Source organism: Podarcis cretensis (assembly GCF_951804945.1).
Source record: "Podarcis cretensis genome assembly, chromosome: 8".
Lineage (NCBI taxonomy): Eukaryota > Metazoa > Chordata > Lepidosauria > Squamata > Lacertidae > Podarcis > Podarcis cretensis.
Genome location: NC_137177.1, coordinates 55,154,349 through 55,181,479, shown reverse-complemented (window position 1 = coordinate 55,181,479; position 27,131 = coordinate 55,154,349). Strand labels below are relative to the sequence as shown.

The following is a 27,131-nucleotide window of genomic DNA, read 5'->3' as shown; positions in this document are numbered from 1 at the left end:
CATGAGTTGGTAGGAATGGGGTAGAAATTCAGTTCGTTTCAGATTTAATGATGATAACCTAACTAATTTCTAAGCAGTATGTGAACCACAACACAGCTATTCTTCGAGGTTAGCACTGACCTGGATTTTGTGATGCAGTTCTCTAGCCTAATAATGTGTACCAAAAAAAGGTGCAGATTAAAGAAACTGCACTTTAAAATGGCCGTATTACTGAAAATAACATATAAATTGCATTATTTTAGCTAACATTGCTTGAAAAATGTCAGTAGTAGGGGAAATTTGCACTACGATACAGACTCGTTTCAATGCAGACTTTTTGTTTTCAAATTGCAAATGGATGCAAAAATGTGGAGAACTGAACTAAATGCTGAAGAAATGAGAAACAGAAATTGACATATTTGTTCATCACTGCATTGGTGGCACAAGTTTTCTGCCATGACTTTCCATCCCAGTGTGAGAACCGAGCTGGAAAAGATGCTCCAGTTGGTCAGACCTGGACTTGTACTGTCAGATCTATAGATGAACAGGATTCTGATTTGCCTGTGATCTCCCTCACCTCTCAAAACCATCAAAAGCTGTAGTGAACCCAGAGACAGAAGATAATATGAAGTATAAATAACATTCAGGAATGTGTGTGTCAGGATGGTGGTGAAAATCTTTTTGGAAAGCAAGAGGACACAACAAAGAAAGTCTCATTTGCAAAAGGATCCAGCTGAGGGTCTAACTTCTCACAAGGGAAACAAGTCACCATACAGTGGTGCCCCGCAAGACAAACGCCTCGCAAGACGGAAAACCCGCTAGACGAAAGGGTTTTCCGTTTTGGAGGCGCTTCGCTAAACAAATTTCTCTATGGGGTTGCTTCGCAAGACAAAAAAATCTTGCGAGTTCCCGCGGGTTTTTTTCCGCTTCCCCCCCCTTTCCTAAGCCGCTAAGCCGCTTATCAGCTGTTCCGCTGATAAGCCGCCTCTCAGCTGATCGCTAAAAGCCGCTAGACCGCTAATAGCGCTAATCCGCTAAGCCGTCAATGGGCTTGCTTCGCAAGACGAAAAAACCGCTAGACGAAGAGAATCGCAGAACGGATTAATTTCGTCTTGCGAGGCACCACTGTATTTGCAAACATTCTGAATAGAAGACTATAGCATAGCATGTGTTTTTGTTCCTCAGCCTCTGCATCCTGAACCCAAAGATTGCCTACAAGGCTGAACATATGTTCCCTATGCAAGAACTAAGTCAAAAATTCCTTGTAGAATACAACGTCTCAGGTTCAGTCCCAAGCATATCCAGAATTGTCTCCTGCCCAAAGCCCTCGGAAGCCACAGCCAGTCCATGTGGAAAATACTCAGCTAGATGGACTGGTGGTTTGACTCAGTATAAGGCAGCTTCATACTTGTGAGATCATGAATATTAGCCAGCCTTGCCTTAGCTATGAGTCAAAGCAACCCTAAGCTCATTCAAAAACTACTGGAAACCAAGGTCAGAATGCCAGATTTTGCAGGGTCACTGTTTCAGGGAAACGGCCCACGCACATACAAACTGCATGTCTCTATTCTCTGTGTAGAAGAACTCATGAATTTGCAAAGTTTGGGGTGGAGGGAGGTGGTCCTGTTCCCTCACTTCACACATTCAGTATTTCCACTTTGGATGCAAAAATAGGAATCCGGTTAATTAAGCTTCCATTTCAGAGATCTATACCTGGATTTTTCTTCGGCTGCAATTAGGTAAACAAACACGAACAACAGAAAGAGAGAGATGCTTTTGTTTTTTTACCCTGATTAATGCAATTTGAAAGGGGGGAGGGGCGAGACCACCGTAAACTGCTCTTGCTTCTGGCATGAATCCTCACTGAAGTATAACTTGCAGTTTTTCAGAGCAGTGTTCTGCTTTGATAAGCATATATTATTGGCTCATCTTCTAGAGATAATAGCTTCCTTTGCCTTCCTCGGTATATTTATACGTTCCATTTACACAGAGGAACAATTGCAAAATGAAGCTTTCATATAAAAATACCAAGGGCATATTCCTCAGCTGGGTTTGCTAAGAATGAGCCAGTATGTCTTTCAGAAAGCACACTTGAAACACATCAAGGAGTTTGGTGGTTCTAAAGCTGAAGCCCCAAACCCTAAATTCTTATTTACATTCTTAAATAAAATAAAATAAACTTTCAAACTTTTTTAAAGAAAAATCAGGGGGTTGGGGGAAGCACTTTTTTTTTAATGACCTGGAAATATACAGAACTGCCATATTTCAGCTGAATGCACAACCTCAGGTTTCAGTGGAAGAGCTTGCATTGATAAATGACAGGGTCCTGCAGGAGCAGAGATTAATGTTGTGACCCAACCAGGCCAGTAGTCAGAGCCCAAAAGGTTGGACTGGATGACCTTTGGGATCCCTTCCAACGCTACAATTCTATGATTCTACTACTGTAAAAGGCTAGAGTGTCTATTCAGCATATATTCAAGCTCCAATTATCACCTCGGCCCAGTATACCTGAAGGAGCGTCTCCACCCCCATCGTTCTGCCTGGACACTGAGGTGCAGCGCCGAGGGCTTTCTGGTGGTTCCCTCATTGCAAGAAGCAAAGCTACAGGGAACCAGTCAGAGAGCCTTCTCGGTAGTGGCGCCCGCCCTGTGGAACGCCCTCCCATCAGATGTCAAAGACATAAACAACTACCTGACATTTAGAAGACATCTGAAGGCAGCCCTGTTCAGGGAAGTTTTTAATGTGTGACATTTTGATGTATTTTTAATCTTTGTTGGAAGCCACCCAGAGTGGCTGGGAAACCCAGCCAGATGGGCGGGGTACAAATAAATTATTATTATTATTATTGTTGTTGTTGTTGTTGTTGTTGTTGTTGTTGTTGTTATTAGCACCTTTATTGCCATTCAACTTCCATATTATTATTTTCTCCTCTATGTTCCTGCCAGCTAAGAATTCACACTTCATGTATCTAACAAAGTGGGCTTGAGTCCACGACGACTTAAGCCACACTAAATTTGTTAGTCTTTAAAAGGTTCCACAAGACTCTCGGATTGTTTTTGCTGCTAAGAGACTAAATAACATGGCTACCCCTCTGGGAATTGTTTCATTTGGGTGTCCCATTTCTCTCGTGTTGCAAAGAAATTTTATCTGGTGGCACATCAGGTGTTAAGGTATGAAAAAGGAATGCAAGCAGTCTGTGCCCACCCCCAGCCCTGCCAGCACCTTTGGGGTGGGCCCAAAAACAAGCCAACCTTAGCTATTCCTACTGTTTTGGATGTATTAGAATAACAAAAGTTGTCTTAAGAGAGGAAGAAAGAGAGTGAACCTGTAAGGTCAGTAAGCTGTATTCCAGGTCAAAAGATCAACATGCCACACAAAAGTCCTCTCCCTTGGCAAATCAATCAAGCGGGCTGCACCAACCCACCATGAGACACAGACAAAAAAATATGCTTTCTTTGGTCCTCCCCCCTTTTAACAATAAGTTATTTAAGTATTGTGAATGCCCCCTTGCCTTGCATTCTGCCCATATACTACTCTGGATACGTATTAATGAAAACAAAAGGGGGCCATTTATATTGTAGCCATGCCAAGGGGTTAAGCATGTGACCTCGGAGGATGGCGCACTTGTGCTCAGGGAAAAAGCCTCTTGACAATATAAACAAGAATTACTGCTGTCAAAGAAAGGGGAGACAATTAAAAACAATCCAGGATGTTTGTCAGACAGCTGTTTGAGTTTCAGCCCCATCTGACCTCTAAAGATGTGGCGTGTTTCACTCCGGCAACTTGAAATTTTAGGTTTTTATTAAGGGGGGGGGGGTAAAAACAAAACAAAGGGAGGAGGGAGAGAGCAGATTGCCCGATTTATGCCTGGTAGTTTCTGATCAATTAGGCCGTGTCGTGATACCAGGTATCACCATCTGGGCACCTCTTTGCGGCTTTTGCATAGTCATTTTTAAACATGAGCCACTCGGTTTGGCAACAGAAAAGAGTAAAACAGGGAACACAAGAAGAGCATTGGCCCATCCAGTCTAGCATTCTGTTCTTATAGTGGTCAAGCAGATGCCTGTGGGAAACCTGCACACAGGACTGAAGCATGAGAGCACACTCCCTCCTCCTGTGGTCTCCTCCAGCAACTGGTGTTCAGAAACATTACTGCCTCCAGTTCTCCATGAATTTGTCTAAACCTCTTCTTATAAAGCCATCCAAGATGGTAGCCATCACTGCCTCCTATGGGAGCAAGTTCCACTGTGCACTGCATGAAGACGTCCTTCCTTTTATCTGTCCTGTATCTTCCTACATTCAGTCCATGAGTTCTAGTGCTATAAATGAGAGGAAGAAAAACTTTTTGGTTGCCATATTCTGAACCCTTTTCAACTCTGCAATTTTCTTTTCGAGGTGAAGCAACCAGAACTGCACACAGTATTCCAAATGTGGTCACACCATGGATTTGTGTAACAGCATTAAGATATCGGCAGTTTTATTTTCAGCGCCTTTCCTAATGATCCCTAGCAATAGAATTTGCCTTTTTCACCACTGCTGCATCCTGGGCTGACATCTTCATTGAGCTATCTGGATTGAGTGTGTCTGCATGTGGAAATAAACAAAGGCTTACCGTACATAAATGTTGCTTTGCTCAGGAAGAGAATTCAGACATGAAGGGCACAGGATCTTGCAAGCTGTTTAGCCCTCCTGACTGCTGAAATAATAGCCCAGGTGATGTAGCTTCATTTATTGGACTACCACACACACAGTGAAAATAGATCACCAATTCCTGAACTGTCTCAATTTATATACCACTTAACTACAATAGTCCCTAAATGGTTTACACAGATACAATACAATATATATATAGGAATCAGTGAAGACTATAAATTCAAAGATCAAGTAAAATGCCTGCTGGAATAAAAAAAGTATTCAGCAGGTGCCAGAAGTTCAGGTGCAAGGGGATTTGTCTGACCCCAGCTGGAAGGCAGTCTCACAATACCGAATGCATGGTTCCTGGTGGATACAACCCAATGTGGGCCCACTAACACGGACTCCCCTAAAATCTCAGTGATCGGGTAGGGATAGAAGGGAATAGCTGGTCCTTGAGATATCCTGGGCCCAAATTGTTAATGCATTGTAAAGTGATGCAAGAATCTTGAGCTAGGCTGCTAATGTACAGTGGTACCTCGGGTTACAGACACTTCAGGTTACAGACTCCACTAACCCAGAAATAGTAGCTTGGGTTAAGAACTTTGCTTCAGGATGAGAACAGAAATCACACGAAAAGAAAGCAGCAGCGAGAGGCCCCATTAGCTAAAGTGGTACCTCAGGTTAAGAACAGTTTCAGGTTAAGAACGGACCTCCAGAATGAATTAAGTTCTTAACTAGAGGTACCACTGTATAAGCTATTGAGCACTGCAGTTATGAACTGGCAATAGTCTGTCCCCATCAACAGTTGAGCCGCAGCATTTTGCACCAGCTGCAGCCTCTGGGCCAGGCCCAAGAGTAGCCCCACATAGAGTGCCTTACAATAATAGGGTCTTGAGGGTACACATGTATGGGTGCAGAGCTCCTTCACATGTGGTGGAACCCTGGTCCAGCTAGCCCCCACTCCCACATAGAGGAACTCTATACATGTAGACCAATATGTATTAAGAGCCACTTCTAACATGCGGAATATGGGGGTGTAGCTGCTGGGGTCAGAGCTAGCCTTGTGCATTTTTTCAGTGTGTGGGGCGGGGTATTCGGACCTCCCAGCCCAAGTATCTTCAAGAGGTTGAGGAAGGGAAAAGATTGTGTGACACAGGACAAAAACATCCATTGTTTTCCCCTACCCTGTGTCTCTTCTGTGGCAGAGCCACAGAAGGGGCTCTGTGGAAGGGGGGAGAAATATCATAGGAAACAAACAGAACTTCTAAGCAAACAACAAAAGATATTGGCTACATTTCTCAAACCCGCCATTCGCCTGCCCGTTTGATCCTCCCACAGTCAGCTGAACCTACTGATACTCCTACAGAAATGAGAAGCAGTCATGGGAAGCTATTGGAAAGCGGCATTTTCCTTGGGGAGGTAGCACAACAAAAGGAAAGTTTGTATCTGCCACGTGGACTTACAATTGGTCTTAAAATGAACAAACCACTGCACTATCATTTCGCTTTGTGAAAAGTGATACTTCCAACTTCTTCTCCCTCCCTCTCTTTTTCCCCCCAGGAAGAAAGGAAGCCGTGTATAAACAGAACAAAGAAAAGAGGCAACACAAGTGAAGCCACTCATAATAAATATTACAGTGAAAGTTTTGCTCATCAAACTAAGATTAAAAACATATTCTAATCTCCGGAGCCACCTCGCTTTGATGTATGCTGAAACAGAAAGCGTATGTATTTTGTAAGATTTACAGCATCCCCAGTGGGAATCGTTTCACGTTTCATTTTTCCCCCTTTCTCTATTTGAGATTAAGAATATATTAGGTGAATTCAATCTCCTGATGTTTATTGTGTCAGATTGAGAATTTACTCAAAGGACAGGATTCAGAATTTCTTTGCACTCAGCTATACCAGCAATATCAGGCTCAGAAGTTGGTTTTTCTTCCCAGGAACAAAGATTTTAAGTATATGGGGAGGGCCGTGTGGTGTGTGGATCTGGAACACAATGACAACCAAGTCCTCTTTAAAGAGAGATAATGGTGGAGAGTTTAAGATGGCCATATTATAGAACAGATGCATTGAACTTTCCACAATTTATTATTATTATTATTTCAAAAGTCTAAAAATGAGTATTTATCTGCTTTTAAGAATAGAGATTGGTTAAAAAAAATCAAGGAATGAAAGGACTTCAGAATCACAGTCATCAATGGAGCAGAAGTTCTCCGTGAATATGGACCCATTCCTAGAACTGCTGCCCTGAACACCAGGAGGGCACCAGGTTGGCAAAGGCTGCCTACTTGGTGTAGGAAACTGAAACAGCTGTACATCACATGCTGCTTCCCTGTTTACCCTTCTTTGCTTCCTTCTTCTTTCTCCATTGTTTCCTGTCTGCCATATTTTAGACTCATACTCCATGCATCACACTGATGGTTCTATAGCAGGGGTGGGGACCTCAATCCTAGGGTCCATATGTGGTCTTCCAAGGCCTTTCTATGTGGTCCTTTGGTTCCTCGTCAGGTTTTACCCTCAACGAGTGTTTTTGCTGGCTTGAATGTGTCCTTGAACTGTGACAATGCATCTCGCTTGTCTACAAGATGGATGTGTGGATGGGGGCATGTCCCCATATGGAAACCTCTGGCTTTTACATGGCTGGAATGTAACCTATTGTACAAATGCATCTGGCCCCACCCATCACAGGCATGCCCACATGGGAATGTGACCCTAGCACTTTAAAAGTTTCAAGGTAGGAGTTTCATGGTGCTAAAAAGGTCATTCCATCAGCACAGGCATTCCCGCTTGCACGTGCAGCAATTTCTCACCTCTGGGGGTTCTTCCCAACCCTCGAGAGCGGATGGGGAGGAGGCAGAAGTGGGGAAGGAGAGGGGGGAGTCCTGTCGCACTAGCAGGAGTCCTTGCAAAGGCTTCCAGCAGCGCACCAGGTTATCTGAATCCAGCCCAGGTGACAAGAGAATAAGGAATACCTCATCTCTGTAACAGAGAGAGCAGCCACCGCTGCCCAGAACACATGTCCACATCCCAAGTACTGATTAAGGTTGCAATCCTAACCCCACTTACTTGGGCATCAGCAGGATCTGCTTCTGACTAGGCATGGTTAGAACTGCAGTCTAAATGATCCATTGTGCTTTTCTGTGGTTTGGGGAATGTCCTTCTTCTTACCTCTCCTTCCGTAGGCTTCTTGAGAGGAAACAATAGAAGCACAGATCACTCCTTTAAGAGCACAAGTGAAACTAATGATATATGACAGAAGGTTAGCAGGAAAAGAAGGAAAGGGGTGTGTGTGTGTGTGTTTAAGTGTGTAACAACAGAAAGAATGTCTCATATTTGTATAAGAGAACTACAGCTAACCACAAGCCAACGGTTGACTGGCAGACGGCAGTAAAACAACCTTAAACAGAAAGTCATGCTGAAAGCCACAATGCCATATGCAAGGATATGCCTTAAACACAGCTAGGTATAACAAAAGGTGGTGGTTGGGAAGCATTTCTGCTTTCTGTCCTGCAAAGTGAGGCTAATTGTCTGATGTGCCTCAACACTTTCTGTCAAGACTGCTAACTGTATGGCTTTTCCTCTGCTTTGCAGAGACAAATAACAAACACACACAGAGAGACACACACGGGGTGGGGGAGAGACAGGATACAATGCACAAGCACAGCAACAGGCCAGAAAAGCTACTGAGAGACGGATGAGCTCTGTGAAGCTTTCCTTGGATTGGCCCAGGAATTTCCCCAGATTCCCAGGGTGGAAAAATTGAGATAATAATAATAATAATAATAATAATAATAATAATAATAATAATAATAATTCTGGAGTCGATCTGCACATTTTGGAAAACTGTTGGCGTGGGCAGCGAGTCATCTCAGCTCTGCTTTAGCCACCTATCTGGCTACATCTGGTGCCAATTCTTAACAACGCATCATAGAATATGAAAGATACAGCAACTTCCAAATCAGAAAGGGAAATGCTTAGCCTAAAGAACCTCAAAAGTCAACATAGCCAAACAGGAACACACATTGAACACCTAAAGGGGGGGAGGCAGATCTTTAACCACCATCATCACCATGCTGTTGAGCCAAATTGGGTGTTAATTGCCATAGGATTAACACTCTTTGCATCATAAATAATATAACCAATCATCAGGAAATCGTAACACCTCATATAAGCAAGACTCCAGCACTGCTTAATGGCACAAACAGTGGGAGATACTAGGAAGAGAAACTCTTTAACATATTGTGCCAGTTTGAAAGGACTGAATCTTAAGAATAAGACATTAGAAAGGATGGTTTAATATTTAAATGCATGCACATTTTCTCTAGCTTTAACTTCTTTTCCAAGCTTATGCTTTATTCAGAAATGCTCAGTACCTATGAAACTTGGGATGAAAGACAGTTGCAGAAATTATCCAGCTACATCCAGATTATATTTAAATCCATTATCTTTCCATGTACCTTAAAGCTAGATTCCTGCCTCTCAGAGACTAGAACAACAAGGCTTATGGTATTTAGACAAAAATTATCTCCTTTCTTTAGTCCAACCTGGACATGTGGGGTACGATCTACAAATAACTTAAGCAGAAATATTTGTACTTGTGACCTGTTTTGACTTGCTGACTTGCAGAGTTCACACAGGAGCTATTGAAAAAGGCTCCATGTGACCCATGGAGAGCCTATTATGACTGTAGTAGCTACCCGTTCCAATAGCTGCTACAGCCACTTTTGGAGAGCCCCCTTCCAACTTTCTCTCTGCATCACCCACCCACTAAATTACACAAGACATCCCACTGTGAAAAGGAACAAGGGTAGGGAGACAGAGAGAAAATACATTTTTGTATTTTGCTTCTACTTTTTATCTGTAAAATTTCATTTCCTACTCCCCGCCCCCAATAATTTAAATACAACATGCTGTTGATTTCTAACCTTAAACTTTGACCCCTTTCCCCAGCTCCCAGTGCCCGAGGCTGATCTAACTAAGGAGATGCTAAGGATAACCGGTGCACATCCTATGTTCAGCTCTTTTGGAATGCACCCCTATTGCTTTCAATGAAATGCATGCTCAGATGTACCTGTGTTTTCTGAAGTCAAAACTATCCTTTCCGAACCATGCATCATCCTTTAAACTTCAGAGCAGTCTCACTTGCAGTTTAAAGGATCCACTGGGTGAGCTTGGAAAAGGTGTGCTCCCTCCAAGCCCAATTCCCACCATCCCCAGCAGGCTTGAAGGGCAGCTTCCCTTAGGTCTAACTGCCAGCCCTAGGTGGCTGAGAAGTGGTGGACGAATGCTGAACTTTCCACTGGCAACATCCCAGAGGCAAATTGACATTTTATGGGTGCTATTTGCTGATTTTATTCTTATAACAGGTTGCATACCCCTTGAGATACATATGTGTGCATATGTGTATGTGGACTATACTGTAGATACATCAATAAATACACACGGCGGCAATGTGTATGCAAAGCCTTCAGCAACTTTTTCTCTTTCTCATAACATCAGGACAGATTTTTCCAACCTGGTGCCCTCTAGATATTTTGGGCTATACAACTCCATCGCATTGGCCATCAGCTATGCTGTTGGTTGGGCTCATACAGCTGGGAAGACTGCATTGGACCTCAGTGTCACCAAAGGAAATAGATGGGCAATAGATTCAAGACAGACAAAAGAGAGTGCTTTATGCAATTAACCTATGGAGCTCACTGCTGAAAGGTGCAGCGAGGGTCGCTAGCTTAGGTGGCTTTAAAGGAGGATAGCACAGATCAATGGCAGAAGATCTAGCCATGCTATTTTCAGCAACAAAATCAGGATGTCACAATAGCTGACATGGGTTTCTGGGCTTCCTGGAGGCCTCTGAATGGCCCTGGTGGGCAGCAGAATGCTGGACTAGATAGAACTTTGGTCTGATCCAGCAGAACTCTTCTAATGTTGGACAAACACTGGCGAGACCTGGGTTCGAAACCCCCACTCTGTTGTGAAGCTCATTGGATGGCTTTCGGCCAGTCACTTTCACTCTCTGTGTGTCATCTATCTTATAGGGTCATTGTGACAATAAAAGGGGTCCACGCACCCTGCGTTCTTTAGAAGAAAAGCAGTATGAAGACAAATAATTGCATAACCACCACCAAGTTCTCCCTGCACTGTACTCTTTGGCTGAAGCCTGGAACTAGGCTGAACTAGGCCCATCAGCCCCCTTACAGCCATTGGCCAGAGTTGGTCATGTGACCCGCAGTTACCCACTCTCTATAAAAGCTTGCTCACTTTTCTGTCCTGTAAGTAGACCTGCTCTGGCTGAATATAGACTGCCTTCCCCTGCCTTTAACATCATCTCACCCTCAACTAACGTGAAGGCTGGGGCATCAAGGAGGAAGCCAGGAACCAAGGCGCACTCAGGAGCAGAGGACAATCCAGAAGGCAGGAGCAGAGAACAAGGCAAGAAGCGGAAGCAAAGTGCAAGACCAGGAACAAAAGACACACCAGGAGTCCAGGAGACCTTGCCTCTCAGCCAATATTTCCATGAGACAGGAAGTTCACCTACAGAACCTCCTGCACCCGGGAGAAACCAACGGCCAGCCTGGACTCAGTCGATCTGGGAGGTTGCCTGCTCTTGATAGGGTTACACTGCCACACTGAAGGAGCAGGTTTTTAGTTTGGGGGTACTCCTGGATCCTTTGCTGTCGTTTGAGGTGGCCTCGGTGGCCTGGAGTGCCTTCCATCAGCTTCAGTTGGTGGCCCCGCTATGCCCTTATCTGGACAGGGATAGCCCAACTACTGTTGTCTATGCTCTGGTAACCTCAAGGTTAGATTACTGCAATGCGTTATATGTAGAGCTGCCTCTGAAGACGGTTCGGAAACTTCAGCCGGTACAGAATTCAGCAGCCAGGTTGCTCACCAGAGCAAGACGGTTTGAGCATATTACACCGATCCTGGTCCAACTGCACTGGCTACCAATTAGTTTCCTGGCCCAATTCAAAGTGCTGGTTTTGACCTATAAAGCCTTAAATGGCCCAGGACCACAATACCTTAAGGACTGCCTCTTCCCATATGAACCTACCAGGACCCTGAGATCACCTTCTGAGGCCCTTCTTCGTGTGCCTCCTCCTCGAGAGGTCAGAAGGGTGGCAACACGAGAACGGGCCTTCTCTGCAGTGGCTCCCCATCTATGGAATGCGCTCTCTCCAGGGAGGTTTGCCTGCCACCTTCACTATACACCTTTAGGCACAAGGCAAAAACATTCCTTTTTAACCAGGCCTTTGCCTGACCTGATCTACATCCTATACCCTTTTTTAAATGATGGCTCTTTTTAGGGGGTGTTATTGGGTTGCTGTTTCTATTTTGATTTTATGTATGTGATCCTTTGTGTGAAACACCCTGAGACCTTTGGGTATAGGGCAGTATAGAAAAATAAATAAATAAAGAAAGAAAGAAAGAAAGGAAGATTCTTTACTGAGACTCTACAGTGGCACAACTCGCCACAGGGGCAGTGGTCAGCTGTTCCTAAAACTGGGTCTAAAAAATGTGTGACACAGTCCCTAACAATGAAATAAGGAAGGCAAAGGGTGAGGAACCCTTTTCAGCCCAAGGGACGCATTTCCCCTGTAGGCAGTCTTCTGGGAAGTACATGTGAGTGGTGGTGCGGCCAGAGGTGATAGTGTGTCTTACCTTTCTCCAACAATCTATATTCCAGCCACACGAAAGCCAGAAGTTTCTACAAAGACACACTTCTCCATCCAAGCGAACAAGAGGCATTATCAGAGTTCAACAACTCACTCCAGCCAGGGAAAAAGCATGGGGCAAGGGGGCTATGGAGCAAAGCCGGTGAGGGGTGTGGCCTGGGGAGGGTCCCAAGGGCCTGCTAGAGGGGCCTTGAGGGTTAAATTCAGAATACAGAGTGGAGAGTTTCCCACCCCTGCCTTAGCCTCCTTCTATGGGACTTCATCAAGGAACAGGAAAATAAAGAGTGTGGCTACCCCCAGGTCTGTTGGTTCATTTTTTTTTAATAAAATATTTTTATAAAATATTTAATTGTTTAAAATCCTGCAATTAAATCACAGCAAAGACAGCCCAAGAAAATGAGGAAGGGGGGAGATGTTTGCTTAACTCCAGTTTTTAAAGTAGCAGAGAAAAAGAGACAGAGAGCGCGTGGAGACAAAAAAAGAAAAAGAAAAGAGTGTACGAATGTATAATCCCAATGGAATAAACTGACTCTTGCTAGACAAGCTGAAAGCTGATTAAAATATTTCTCATCCTTTGGGTATGCAACAGCTTTTGATGATGGAGAGTGTATTAATATTCAGGCGAGCCGCTTGTCAACACTTCAGACAGGTCCCAAGAAAGAATCTGAAATTGACCAGGTTTTCTCACAGTGCCAGAAATCTTTATGAGACACACAGCAGCACCCTTGCACCGGCAGAAGCAAAGATAAGCATTCGGGCTTGCCTTTTAGACCTTTTTCCACACACACACACACACACACACACACACACAGAGCACTATTTATTTTAAAAGGTACCAAATAATGCTTTTCTCTTCCATTCTGACTTTGCATGTGCAAAGGTTTAAGAGAGACATTTCAGCTGTGTTAAATGGGGAAAGAAGAAAGGCATTTTGATTTCGGCCGACATCAATGATGCTGTTATTGCCTATTCAGTTTAAGCCCAACTGCCCAAGCTGCTTCCAGACACATAGGCTCCAAAGTTAATATCGGAGAGAGAAATCTCTTAACAATAATTGCTGGAAGAAGCTGAGGTGAGATGGCAAGGGCTGGTCCCTCTTTCTGCTTAACTGCTTCCTTGGCTGCATCTTTGGAAGGAAGGCAAACAAGATGCCTACTGGCTGGGGCTTCAACAGGGAGGGCAAAATATCAGGATGCGCCAGCTTCTCAGTTTCTGCATGGCCAAAGAGACACAGGAAACACAAAGCACAGCAAAAATGCCTCTAAGAATTATTCTGTGGCCAAATATTTATTACAGCTGTGGTCTTCCCATAGGCATCAGGCTGGCCACTGTGACAAGAGTGATTCTTAGTTAAATTTGTTTTGTTTTTATTAAACTCAATTATTGGAGTTCTCTTCCCCACTCCTGTTAAGCTATGGGTTCCCTCCACCCCTGCTGCCCATACAACCAAAGCTGAAATTAATTTCTGAATTACAGGATCTAAAAAAAAAAAAAAGTTAGGTAAGTTTCAGAGCACTAATAGTAAAAGTTGATTGTATTTTCACATTGCTACTAGCATTCAGACTTGAAAATGAAAGTAGTGTCAAAGTTAATATTGGAAGAAGCATCTCCCAGCTGTCCAAATTTTTCAAACTCTAACAAGGCTGCACTGCAACCAGCCTCCTGTGTATTTCACCGGGATTGTTCTCTTTCACAGTGCAAATATGTCTGTTTATATTTTAATCTTATACTACTCTATATGTTTGGTAGTGTTGGTGGAGAGCTAAGTGGAGGAGGGGGAGTATATAGACAAACACACTGCATGATCTCTAGACTTCGGTCAACAATCATAAAGAGAAGACTCTCTCAAAATGCCTGACCTTGGATGAATCCATAAAGAAGTTGATGGGGCAGGTGAGAAGCAGAGGGTGGCTGAAGGACAGCATCTGTAGATCAAGGATTCTTAAACTGTGTGCTGGAACATACTACAAAGGCCAAATATCTATCGAAAAACCAAGCCACTGTTTTGGATGTATCAATAGCTACAATGCCCATCACAGATGGAAGGTCCATGTAGAACAGCGTTTCTCAAGCTGTGGGTCCCCAGATGTTGTTGGACTACAACTCCCATCATTCCTAGCCAGCATGACCAGTGGTCAGGGATGATGGGAGTTGTAGTCCAACAACATTTGGGGACCCACAGCTTGAGAACTGCTGATGTAGAACTTCCCACACACAGAACGGTTTTTAGGGGAAGGACCATAGCTTAGTGATGGAGCATATGCAGAACATCCTGAGGTGCAATTCCTGGCATCTCCAGGTAGGACTGGGAAACAGCCAAGTCTGACACACTAGGGAGATGCTGCTGCCAATCAGTAGGCGACACTGAGCTAGATGGACCAATGGTCTGACTCAATATAAGGCTGCTTCTTATGTTCCTATGACTGTGGTATTATCCCTCGGGTGTGGGGGGGAGTGAAGAGCTATAGCTGACAAGCACAGAGAAATTCCAGATGCATCATTAAAGACTTAAGGAAAGTTCCAACCCTTGAGTCCAAAATGAGCGAGCAAAAGTGGCCAACTGAGATGTCATGAGGCTGCTTTAATACGAGGTTAGCTGGTTAGCAGATATGGAAGGCTGGTCTGAATAATACAGGTTTTAGAAGACTTTTAAAAACAAGCAGCGGAGGCTCCTGCCAAAACACTATTGGCAAGGAGTTCCACAGGGCAGGCTTGGTTGCAGCATGAAAGGCCTGGTCCCTGGTAATAGGCCAAAGTAACCTCAGGGTCATGGGGCCCCCCAAAAGTGACCCCCCCCATCAGAGGACCTTGGCGATCAAGAAGCATGCATGTTGTTGGGCGTTTACTATTCCTTGTGCAGAGATCACACAGTGTTGCACTTGTTGTTGTTGTTGTTGTTTCAGATGGGGGAGGTGCAGTGCTGATCAATTCCAGCTCAAGAATCAGGCAGCACTGCACACAGATGTAGATCTCCGCACATCCACAGAAGGGTTAAAAAAGAAAGAAAGCAAGTGCTATCCACTGGTTTGCTCTGATGTTCCTGTAGATATTGTCACTGGATGTATCCTCGGTAGAATTCTATTCAACACCTCTGTCTTTAAGTACAAAGCTGTAGGCTGTAGCAGCTTTAGGAAACATAAGTATCCTTTTTTTTTACTGCACAGTATCTGTGTGTGAAATTCTCTAAAGGGGTTTAAGTATTTACCCTGAACACTATCAGACAGTTTCTAAAAAATTTCCTTATCCTATTGCAAAAAGAAAAAAGGAGGAAAAAAACCACTTCAAAGAGAATCATAAACACAGCCCTTTGTGCTTTGAGCACACATTTTGTTTTGGAAGCTTAGCTTTGAATTCGCTCAGAATTGTAAATATATCTATATGAGGGAGATGTGGAAGGCAACTATTTTATTAAAAAGTAATAGTCATTCAGCAACTGGAGAGTACTGAATTTTCTTCCACACTTATGGAGATTGACAACGCCGCAGCCTCAGCCATAAACATATTTATTAGGAAGTAAGCCCTGCTGAAATCAATTGGGCTTGTTTTTGCCGAAACGTATTTCAAATTGCGCTCCCAGGTAAAAGAGGAGAGGGGGGGAAATGCCGTGTCCTCAGTTTAACTTTTCAATTAAGGTTCTTAAAAAAAAAACTACTGCCTCCCTCATATGCATAGAGTTTAGCTTTATGTTCAGTCATTTAATTCTACACTCCTCAGAATTTGAAATAAGCAAATTATTAAGTTATTCCTGCCAAAAACGTGAACCTATAAGGAACTTGGACATTATGGATTAGGTTTACTATATAATTCTAATCACATCCATTTGACAATAAGTGACACTGCAGTCACCCATACTAACTTTAAGTACATGTGGTGTTGGCGTACCAGGTCACTTTCTAACAGTACAATCCTAACCATATCTACTCAGAAGTAAGTCCTATTGAATTAATAGGCTTACTCCCAACTAAGTGGGGTTAGGATTGCAGCCTAAACTGTTAGACAGGTGGAAACTGGGTACACCTTGTCCTCTCCAGCATGACGGCAATTGGAAGTTACAATAAGAACACTAAATTATAAAAAGCTGCAGTTGTTATTGTTGATGCGGCTGTCAAGCCAATTTAACAACACCCAGCAATTACATGTTACTTAGGTGGCCTAAAGCTCTGCATACATGACTGTTAAAAAAAGCTGAGTAAATGAACTTTGCTTAATTAGTACGGATTTCTTTCACTAAAAACTATTCATCAACAAGGATAAGGGGAAAGATCACATTTCTAGTAAATTAGTGCCCTACTGCTGTGGTTATTTTATAAAACAAATAATAATAAAATTGATTGTTGTTGTTATCATCATCATCATCATCTTGATTTTTCAAAATTTGGAGATGTGTGCACTGGAGCTCTAAGCTGTTTCTAGGCTTGCAAAGCTTTAACAGAGACTGTTTTATTTTGACAAACGTGCCTCCTAATCATACAAAAGCTCTGATGTTTCATAAATGTTAGCAACAACCACACAAAAAGAAAATTCTTGCATCCAGAAGAATTGGACTAAAGGTGAAGAACCACACTTATAACTGGGCAGCAGTCCTTAGCAGTAAAGAGTGGGATGCTCACTATGGACACTCATATTTATCGGTTCTTCCAAACACCAAACTGGGAGGAATGGTACCTTTCAACACCCTTCAAAGGGCTCCTTAGACTGACTCTTGGTGTTGGTATGCAAACGGGAAAGTAAAAAATGCAGTTTTAAATGCTCTAGCTAGTATCAGGTTTTTTAATCACTTGAGAGCTTATACAAGGAGGTGGTTTTACAGTGACATGTCAGCCTTCCTTAGTCTAAACCATATCAAATTTGTTGCTCGTTAGCCAAGCAAACTATTTGCATACACAGACAATAAACTACATGGTGGTGGGGGGGGGACCCACATTAAACCAAGAGGGCCAGTTCAGTTCTATCAAATATTTGCTGGGAGACAAAATTCCATGGGTTTCATTGATGGTGGTCAAATTTCTATCGGTGTCAGCAAGAATAAGGAGGCAATTAACCTCCTTAAAGAGTTAGAAGGATTATTTCCAAGGGCTTACCTGAGGTTATTTGCTATTTTGCATATAACCAAGCTGCTGTTATACATTTTTGTACTGAAGATTTTAGTTTAAGTAATGACGGTGATGAATTTATTTAGTCACCTTGTGCCAAAGCCCCTGGGATGTACAATAAGAATAAACAGTATAGCACTTGCTTTGGTAGCACATATACTAAAAACGTTCAGTATGCACAACAAACAACAAACGTGCAAACCAACCACCCCAACCAGGCATAACTATAAAGCTACAGAGTTTGCATCCCTGCAGACACAAAATCTTTTCTTTTTGTAAAGATTTAGTATTTCCCCCCCCCCTCCAATATTTTAACCTCTTCTCTCTTTTTTACATTAGCGTCTCTTTAGTCACTTATTAACAGAGGTCTGGCTCAGGGATGAGCTCCCAACAGAAACAGACTCTCTCGAACACCCACACTCATCTCCCTAGAAATCACACTTTCTCACTTTGGGCTTAATTTTTTTATTCGTATAAAACACCCGAAGCTCAGGCCATGTCTACCCTCCCTCCTCACAGCCTCTTCCCTCACAGTTCATTTTGATGGGCCACCAAATACTACCATGCGCTCTTAAATGCTTGTACCACAAAGGGCAAGAGAGGATTCTCAAATGTGCTTATACTACCCGACCCTGAAGGATGAATTGCTGGATGCCCCCTACTGCCGCCTAAAGCACGGAGCCAGATCCACCATCCTTGATGTCACCCTTTGCAATACCTTGAAATCACCCTTTGCAATACCGACCTCCCATCCCCTCCCTTCTTCAGAGGACCTAGGCTGTATACACACAATACATTTAAAGCAAATGGCTTAGCCCAAAGAAACCTGGGAAGCCAGGGCCCTCCTCAGAGAGCTAAAATACCCAGAACCCTTAACCAGAGTTCCCAGGATTCTTTCGGGGAAGTGATGTGTTTTAAGTGTATGGTGTACAGTGGTACCTTGTGTTACATACACTTCAGGTTACATACACTTCAGGTTACAGACTCTGCTAACCCAGAAATATTACCTTGGTTTAAGAACTTTGCTTCAGGATGAGAACAGAAATCGTGCGGCGGCAGTGGGAGGCCCCATTAGCTAAAGTGGTGCTTCAGGTTAAGAACAGTTTCAGGTTAAGAACAGACCTCCAGAACAAATTAAGTACTTAACCCGAGGTACCACTGTATATGGGTACATATGAAACCTGGGTGCTCCAGGAGTAGTTAACCGAAGGGTTCAGCCTTGGTAGTGGCCAATGCCATCCTATTTCCCCTCTGTCTTCCCTTGACTCACGGCAAAAGAGGCTTGCTCTTCTCCAACACAATACATTATTTAATCCCACCCAGCCACAGTAACCAGCAAAGTCAAGCTGGCACCACAGGTTGCTCTCTCATAACCAGAGGCACATTCAGCCCTTCCCATTCGTTGTTTCACCCATTCAAAAGAGAATATACTTCGATTTTTTAAAAATAAAATAAACAGAAATGAGTTAAACACTGCTGCAGCGAAACTGACAAGGCTTTCCCGCACATTTGTCAGTTTCACTGGTGAGCAGAAAGGAAGGAAATAGCAACAAGCGAGCACGTAAAATGTGGGATGATGCACAACAACCAACCATTCCTTTGTGCCAGCTGGGACAAGAGCACAACATCAGGTCACTCCAGGAAGCTTTGTGGTAATACCACGATGGAAACGATAAAGCTGCAACATATTGACCAAAACAGAGGAACCATTTGAGGTGGTGATTAATGCCTGCTTTTTCCAAAGAGTTCAGAAGTGTGGGTGCTGACACACTATAAGATCAATTTTAGTTTATCGTTAATTTTAACTATTTTTTGAATGTTTCAAATTGTTGGGTTTAACTAGACTTTTAAATGAGAATTTGATTGTTTTATTCTTTTTGTGAACCAAACTTGAGTGGGGTGTTGTTGTATTTTACAGCCAAGCAGTATATAAATTTCATGAAATAAATAAACTATTAACTGTATTTATTTATTACATTTATCTCTCTTCCTTCCTCCCAAATGAGTCTCAACATAGCATGAAGCCAAGCTGCTATATTATTAGAGGAAGCTACATTGCTGTATTAATAGTTGAATAGGGGGCTAAGTTTGCATTTTCCTCTCCACTCAGCACAGTATTACATAGAAAGCAAAACATTTATTTATATCCTGGGAGATTATTGTTTAGCCAACCTTTGTATATCTTTCTAAACATCAGGAGCACAGTCCACATACCAAATTTCTCCAGAAATGGTTGGGATTAATTGGAGCTTAGCCCTACCTAGCATAATGAAAAATTGTTGAGATTTTGATACTGCAAGAAAACAGATCCGTTTTAATAATAATTCTTTACGCAGTGGAGTGAATGAAGGTCATCAAGGCCAACTGCATTCTAAATACACAACTCTATTGTTAAACGGACTGTCAAATGAAGGAGGGGAAGCTTCATACAATGCGACATGATTTGCATTTTAAAAAACACATATGAAATGGAATGTTAAAAAAAAAGAATCTGCAGAAATGTGTCATTCAACGGTAAATTATTTTTAAAAAAACACAATCAAAATACATTATTTGTGCATCATTTTATCTTGCATTAAGGAAGAAGGAAACGGTTGAGATTCTTCTTGGATTGTTTTTTCCTCTCTCATTCCCCCCCCCCCCTTTACATCTTTCCTCGTTCCCTCATCTTCAACGCAAACGTTAAAACATTTTTATAGGTAAAATAAATGTCAGTTTTGCAAGGTTTTGCATGAGACCAGACCCTGGGAGACAAATTGTCTGTGCGCTGAATCTCAGAACAGCTTCGGCAAGAGCTCCCTGGCATCACATGAGATTTCAGCCTTTCAGAACAGACTCTACCCAGAAAGCAAAGCTTCTACAAGCCCTTTCAAATGGTAACTCTGCCTTTGAATTCGCAGAGAACTTTATCTTGATGTTGAGCATGATAACGTGCTAATCTTGGGCAACTAAAATTAAATGTATAGATATACACACAAATACGTGAATTGCTTTCATATAGTTAAACGGGTGGGTTGGGGAAAACAGAAAAGAAATAGAGGACACACAAACTTTAAACTGGTTTGCCTTTCAATGTTCATAAATTCATGCAGTAATAAGCAGGGGGAGGGGATGGAGAGAGAAGGGAAGGAGGGAGAGAATGTGGTTTTATCAGAATGTCATTCAAATGAAAGGTTTAACATTTACATCACAAGAGTGAGCTGTGAGGGGAAACTATCCTTAGGGGAAGAATGCCAAGAACAAACACTAGAAGATACACACACACTAATACACACAGAGACAGTAATGTCACACACACACACACACACACACACACACGAAGACATCCATGAGCTACAGACCCAGCGATGTAAACTTTTTGTAATATGTTTCTGTTAGACTACTCGGGAAATTATTGTTAACATGAATGAATTAACATTCCAAGATTTATTTATTTTTCAAAAATCTACAAAAGAAGCAATTCTCAAGAGTATCTCCCATTAGAACAGATCAAAGGCATAAATATAAAAATGAACGACAAAAGTTGTTCACCTCAAACAAGAGAAGGAATTAATTCTGCTTTAATGGTTTTGTTTTTCCTGTTAGTCACAGATTTCGGAGAAAAGTAGAAATGGTTTGTATATATGGGAGGGGAGGACGCTAAAATATACATTCCTCCCCCCCCCCCCAACACCCCACAAAAGCTTGTTTTGTCTTTATAATTTAAACAAATACATTATCTTTATGTGAAACATCCAGAGGTTTTGTTTTTGTTGTTTTAAATTAGCTTAATTTTACAGAGACCAGATCTGTCGCAACACGCTGCACTTTTTAAAAATGTTAAATTGCTGTTGAATTTGTTAGCCCACAATTGATTTCCTGTATTATGGAATCTTAGAGATTATGGTTAACTTGAAGAAACAGGGGTAAATTTTGATACTTATACCGACATGTAGCTGCATTATTATTATTATTATTTCCCAAACGGACTTGTTGGAAGCCTACCTGAACACTAGCTCAACAGTGCCCCCTGCTGCCCAACAGCTAACGTTTTTAAGAGTTTGGGACACGGGATAGGTATGAAAGGAATACGACCAACTTGGGGAGGGGTGAGTTGAAAGAGAGTAAATCTGAATCCCAACCATAATAAGCACCCAAATTTACTTAGAGACCCAACAAAAACAACAGACATTACCTATTAACATTCTCTTCTGTCTCCCTCAATAGCTCAAATTAATTGTGATTAATGTGTTAGGAGTCATAAACATTAAAGCCATTCTTTTTAAGATTTAAATTAGAAGCAGCTTCTGTCTTGGCCTCCAAAAAAGCCTTGCAAGCTTGCTGATAAATATCGTCCCAAGTCCCGTTGAAAGGAGATACACTTGACAGCGCCGTGTTTCTAATTAGAGACACATGGAGACGTCACACCAATTGCAGACAACTCAGCCCTTGAGAATTCTCCGGGTTTGCAGGTTTTTTCCATGTCCTCAACATGCAGCGGAGATAAAGTAGCAACGGAACCATCTTGATTTCTGACTTGCTAAGCGACGCAGCTAACTAGGGGGAGAAGGCTATGACTGTAGCACCAACAAAGACAAAACAAAAACAAAAACCCCAAGGGTAGCCAAGAGTGAAAAGGGAAACCGCTTAGATCAGAGTTTTTCAAGCTCCAGGCAGCTGCAGGACTACCCACACCCTAATTTCAAATTTGGCAGACGTTCTTATTACACTCAAAAAATGAACTGAATGCAACAGTAAACTATGGATTAACATTATGAGGGTGAGCTCCCCCCCCCCTACACACACACATTGGCTTGTGTGCACACCCCGCTCCTTCTCCTCCAGCATGGTCGTAAGGAGGAGAACGGAAGCTTCTGATCTGATATGTGGACTAAAGAACATAGGAAGCTTGGGGAGCAGAGAGCCTAGGCTCTTCAAATGTGCTAAAATACAGTTTAGATTTACATCTCAACCAGCTCAAAGAGTACCAGTCACTTTGCAAATGGGTAAGAGTAAGAATTATTGGCACACCCACACCCCGGGCATGCTTTCTGATGAAGGGAAGAGGCAAAGCCTGAAGACTAAATCACACACAGAAGGCAGATCCCTGTGTGATATCACTGCATCAGCCCTGATTCAATCCCACATACAGATGTGGCAGAATGACCTAGCCACAGCAAAGGCCCTTCTGATGTTAGAAGTTTGCTTTGGGTTGCATAGTACCTACAGGACCGCCTCTCCTGGTATGCCCCGTGGAGGACCTTAAGGTCTATAAATAACAATACTTTGGAGGTCCCGAGCCTCAAGGGGGTTAGATTGGTTTCAACTAGGGCCAGGGCCTTTTCAGCACTGGCCCCGACATGGTGGAACACTCTGTCACAAGAGACTAGGGCATCTTTGACATCTTTCTGCAGGGCCTGCAAGACGGAGCTGTTCGGCTTAGACTCACTCTGACCCCTTATATGGGATTTGGTATATAATTTTTTTCTTGGTTTTTTTGCTGGCCCATGTAGGACCAGCATGGATAGCTGGCTCGAGTGAATATCTGATGTTGCCTCCCTTTATGGTCTTGATTTATGGGCTACTACTAAAATGAGGCTGCATTTTAAGCTGTATTTTAACCCGTATTTTAATTAACTGTTTGTTTGTTGTTGTGGTGGTTGTGGTTGTGGTTGTTGTTGTTTCTGTTTCTGTTTCTATTATGTTTTATTGTAATTCATATTTGGTGTTAGCTGCCCTGAGCCCGGCCCTGGCCGGGGAGGGCGGGGTATAAATAAAAAGTTGTTGTTGTTGTTGTTGTTAAAGTTTAATAAATAAAATGAGCTCCCACTACTCCAACCAGTCCTCCACAAGAAGAACCCATAAGGTGATGTGGGGTCACAGCTCAGCACCATGGATAGCTCTGAGTGCACAACTTTCTCTGGCAAAAGCTGGGGCCTGACTGGATCCTTGTGTGTCCCTCCGTCCACCTTTCCACTCCTAAGTTCCTGACCGAGATTTCAAGGAGCAGCCACTCTCCTCTTAAAGGCAAGTGTTTTTTTCCTCCTGCTCTCTGGGGCTTCTCACCTGGTACCCTCCCTGCACCACTGGGTAGGTGGTGCCGATTGGGCGGGTTTAACCAAAAGGGCCAAGCAAGAGGCATGGAGGGCAGCCTCCACTGTGTGCAGGGTGGCACTGGGCTCAAAACAGACCCTTCATTATTCAGATCATCACGTTTTATGCTGCATGGGAGGAACTCGCAGCACAGTTTGAGAATTACTAAGGTTTCCTAAGACATTATTGTATTAAGCACTAACCATTAACAAAAATGGTTCTCTATAGGTATATTCAATGGTTGTATTAAAACTAAAAGAGGGGGAAGAAGAAGAAGGAGGAGGAGGAGGAGGAGGAGGAGGAGGAGGAGGAGGAGGAGGAGGAGACACAGAAATAGTACCATCAATATGCATTTACAAAGTGCAAGGTTTCTGCCCCGATAGTTTTGCAATCTATAATCTGACACAGGGGAAACAAAGGAAAGGAGGCAAGAGGAGCAAGGCTGGTATCTTAACTGGAAAATCCTATGCACCTAGTCCACCAGCATTAGCTCCACTGTATCCAAACCATATCCAACTCAGGAGGTGAAGCAGGGAGGAAAGCAGAAAAAGTGTGGTGGGTAAAACTATATTTTCCCTTGCTTCCACCCATTAGACTCAATGAGAGGGAATTACTTAAGCCTGCCATAGGTTTCCAATGCGGCTGTGGTTTAGGAATTAGCATTGGTCTGCTCTACCCCCATGCCACCTTGCTTCACTCAAATTTTCAAATATTTAAATAGGAAAAGTATGTGCATTATATCAGTGCCAGGTATTTTGGGTAAGTTACAACAGGAAATGGAGAACAGGGGGGTGGAGACAAAGGCTTCTGGGGAAAGTTGGGTTAAGACGACAGGGAAGAGGAGTGGAAAAGAGAACCCATACGTTGTTAAGTAGTTGCAACTCTTTCAACTGTGGACTGGCAACAAAAGGGCAAAACAGCATCCCCAAGGTGCAGGATTAGTCCAGGGCCAACTAGTTTCCCTTTCAAAATAAGCTTAATCAACTGAGGCCTAATTGTCTTAAAATGGAGCTGGGAGCTTTAAGGTGACATCAACTCACCAACCCACAGCAATTGGGAAAATTGGGTGCAGAGTATGGTTAGGAGGCATGATGCCAAAAACTGGTACATACCATGAGCTCCAGCTTCCTCCAAAATTCATCCAGCGCAGCCATTGGTTTGTCCCACCAGTCAGTGCACTTCCTATAACGTTTACCCTGGAACCAAAATTGTCGGAGCCACTCAAACTCAACCTGCAACAAAGACAACATGGGGTTTTTTCCCCTTAAAATTTTCCCAAGTGGCCCTTTTCTGCCTATGCAGAAAAACAGAGGAGAACCAACTGTATAGGAGTAAACAAATGTTTACAGAAAGGCTAGCTTAGGTTCAGCACAGAGCAAGACATGCCTCTCTCTGCCTGCCACTTCCAGCTTTCACACACAACAATACTGGTGACTGTGCTTCTACCTTCTATTATTATTATCCTTCGCGACTTAGTCTGTTTGGGTTTCAGAGACTGGAATACAGAAAAATTTGGTTGCAGGCTTGAAGGTTTTCCACAGGCATCTGGTCAGTCACTATGAGACTAGGTTGCTGGACTAGATGGGCCACAGGCATGATTCAGCAGGCTCTCCTTGTGTTCTTACAATCTGATTCAGTATAGCACCACTTTATGTTCTTGGAGTCAATCTGTACAATCAGACCTATGTGACATGTCTGTAGCTGCACTTTACTATGGCAGACTGCATGGAGGAAATCTCAGGGGTGGGTGTGTATAACACACACACAAACACACCCCAGAACAAGTAATATGCCAAGAAATAGGTTCCAGTGAGCTTTCTTTGTAGAAATTATTTAATATGGATTAATATTCACATGAGATCACCCACCTGCAATCTGAAATAGTACAGCCCATTGACAGCTTTATCACATAAACCACCCTATCTTATAGCTTGCATTGTAAGAACGTCAAAATGTTGCTACGGTACATCAGACCGAAAAGCTGTCTACGTATATGCAGGGGTTCAACCCAGCAACAGTTTCATCAGACAAGTGTGCTGATCATGTAGTTCGGCTCGTCATCTCCTAGCCGGCTTTCATGCAGTCAGTGACGTGCTGCAAAAGTAACTAAATCTAAACCGTGTGCCCTTTAAGGGAGTCTCCCCACCCTTTCCTTTGTACGCTCCCTTCCAGTGGACTCCACCAACATTTGATGGTGCCTTTCAAAATGACATGAAGGAAAGACCGAAAAACCTTTCAGCATCTTGTGTTGCCACTACTGTAGTTAAGGAGCAACAATGCAACTTCAGAGAGCTCATTGGTTAATCTTCAAGCATAGTTCTTTTTTTCTCCTTTTTCTTTTGTGATACCCAGATCCCACTCTCTTTTCTTCCCTCTCTCTTTCTCTTTTAAAAAAAAAATCAGTTCTGGTCAATTGGAACTGTGTATTTATCTTTGTTATGGTAGTTTGTGTTTTATACACAGGCTTGAGTCCCCTTTCAATCTTCACCTGAGACCACAAAGAATTTTGTTCTGTTTACCCTGACTGAAGCTATGATGGGTCAAACAAAGAAAAACCTGTGGATGCAGCAACATTGAACCCCCTCCCCCCCAAAGTCCAATGATTAAGTTCTCACCTGATAATATTCTCTTCTTTGCTGCTGCTTCCTCCCCCCCTCCCCAAATCCTTCACTGCTTCCTCCTCCCCCAGGCTAAACAGATCAGATACAAAAGTCTGAAAGTGATTTTAGTTGACAGTCGCTAAACGCCCTTTTGATGTGTGTAACTGCTTTCAATAGAAGCTGTTTAAACAAAAAAGGCTATAGATGAAATGAAATAAAAATTAAAGACAACCCTGTTGGTAAAACATACTGGTAGGATTAGTGGACACCAGTTAACAGAGGTACACCTTAGATGTTTTGAAAGAAAGGTTACACAAATAGTTTAACTTCTCTTAGTATACAGGCTTAATAACACATGTCCTTCCCTAACAGGAGTTCAGCTAAAGTTGAGTCATCCTTCCAGCATAAGCCATATATATGGGTCTATAGTGGGACTATAAAGAGGGATACTAGATAGATATAGATAGATAGATAGATAGATAGATAGATAGATAGATAGATAGATAGATAGATCTGCAGTACCATTCTAGTAATTGGGCAAAGGACTCAATCAGCTGATCCCACCAGGCCCTATTAAGTTCTAGCTGCAAAGCTCTGAGCAACTTGTATTGCTAGAGAAGGTCTTGCCTGGCTAAGCTCATCTTCCTTGCCCCTGTACTGTTACAATTTGGAATGTCACCTCCTGACTGACTGTCCATGGCAGACCCATAAATGGGTGAATTGCCACAGGAAGAGTTGAAATGCAGGGCTTCCAATGTAGGGTGGAAGGGGGAAGAGCGAGAGAAGAGGACGGAACCACAGCAAAGTGAAGGCAGCTTGCAGGCCTTCCCTGCCAATGCTTGATGTAGAATATTCACATATTTGCACCCGGATTCTGAACAAAGCTAAGTTGTTGGTTTTTTTTAAAAAAAAAGTTTGTTTGTTTGTGCCATTGTTTTTTCAATGGGAAATCATTCATACCAAAGCCAAATCAGGCCGCAGCAGTAAGCTGAATGGCACCACCCCAGAGTGCATTGTAAAAGCAGAACAACATAATGCTGCACACTTTTTTGTCTTGATCTCCCTCTGTTTGCAGCA

The 27,131-nt window shown here is 42.9% G+C and overlaps 1 protein-coding gene across 11 annotated transcripts in view; it reads right to left on the bottom strand.

Moving 5' to 3' along the window:
- The window catches only part of FTO (FTO alpha-ketoglutarate dependent dioxygenase), a 269,303-nt gene that overhangs the window by 161,072 nt on the left and 81,100 nt on the right, over window positions 1-27,131 (bottom strand). For 7 of the 11 annotated variants that reach the window (XM_079988826.1, XM_079988831.1, XM_079988827.1 and 4 more), the window contains exon 7: window positions 24,567-24,686. The exons of 2 other annotated variants lie outside the window; for them this stretch is intronic. In XM_079988826.1, coding sequence (XP_079844952.1) covers window positions 24,567-24,686 — 120 coding nt within the window. Of the gene's footprint in view, window positions 1-3,777; window positions 4,299-21,768; window positions 21,919-24,566; window positions 24,687-27,131 lie in introns of those variants that run through there. 2 more of the 11 variants (XM_079988828.1, XM_079988836.1) reach the window with 2 other exon arrangements.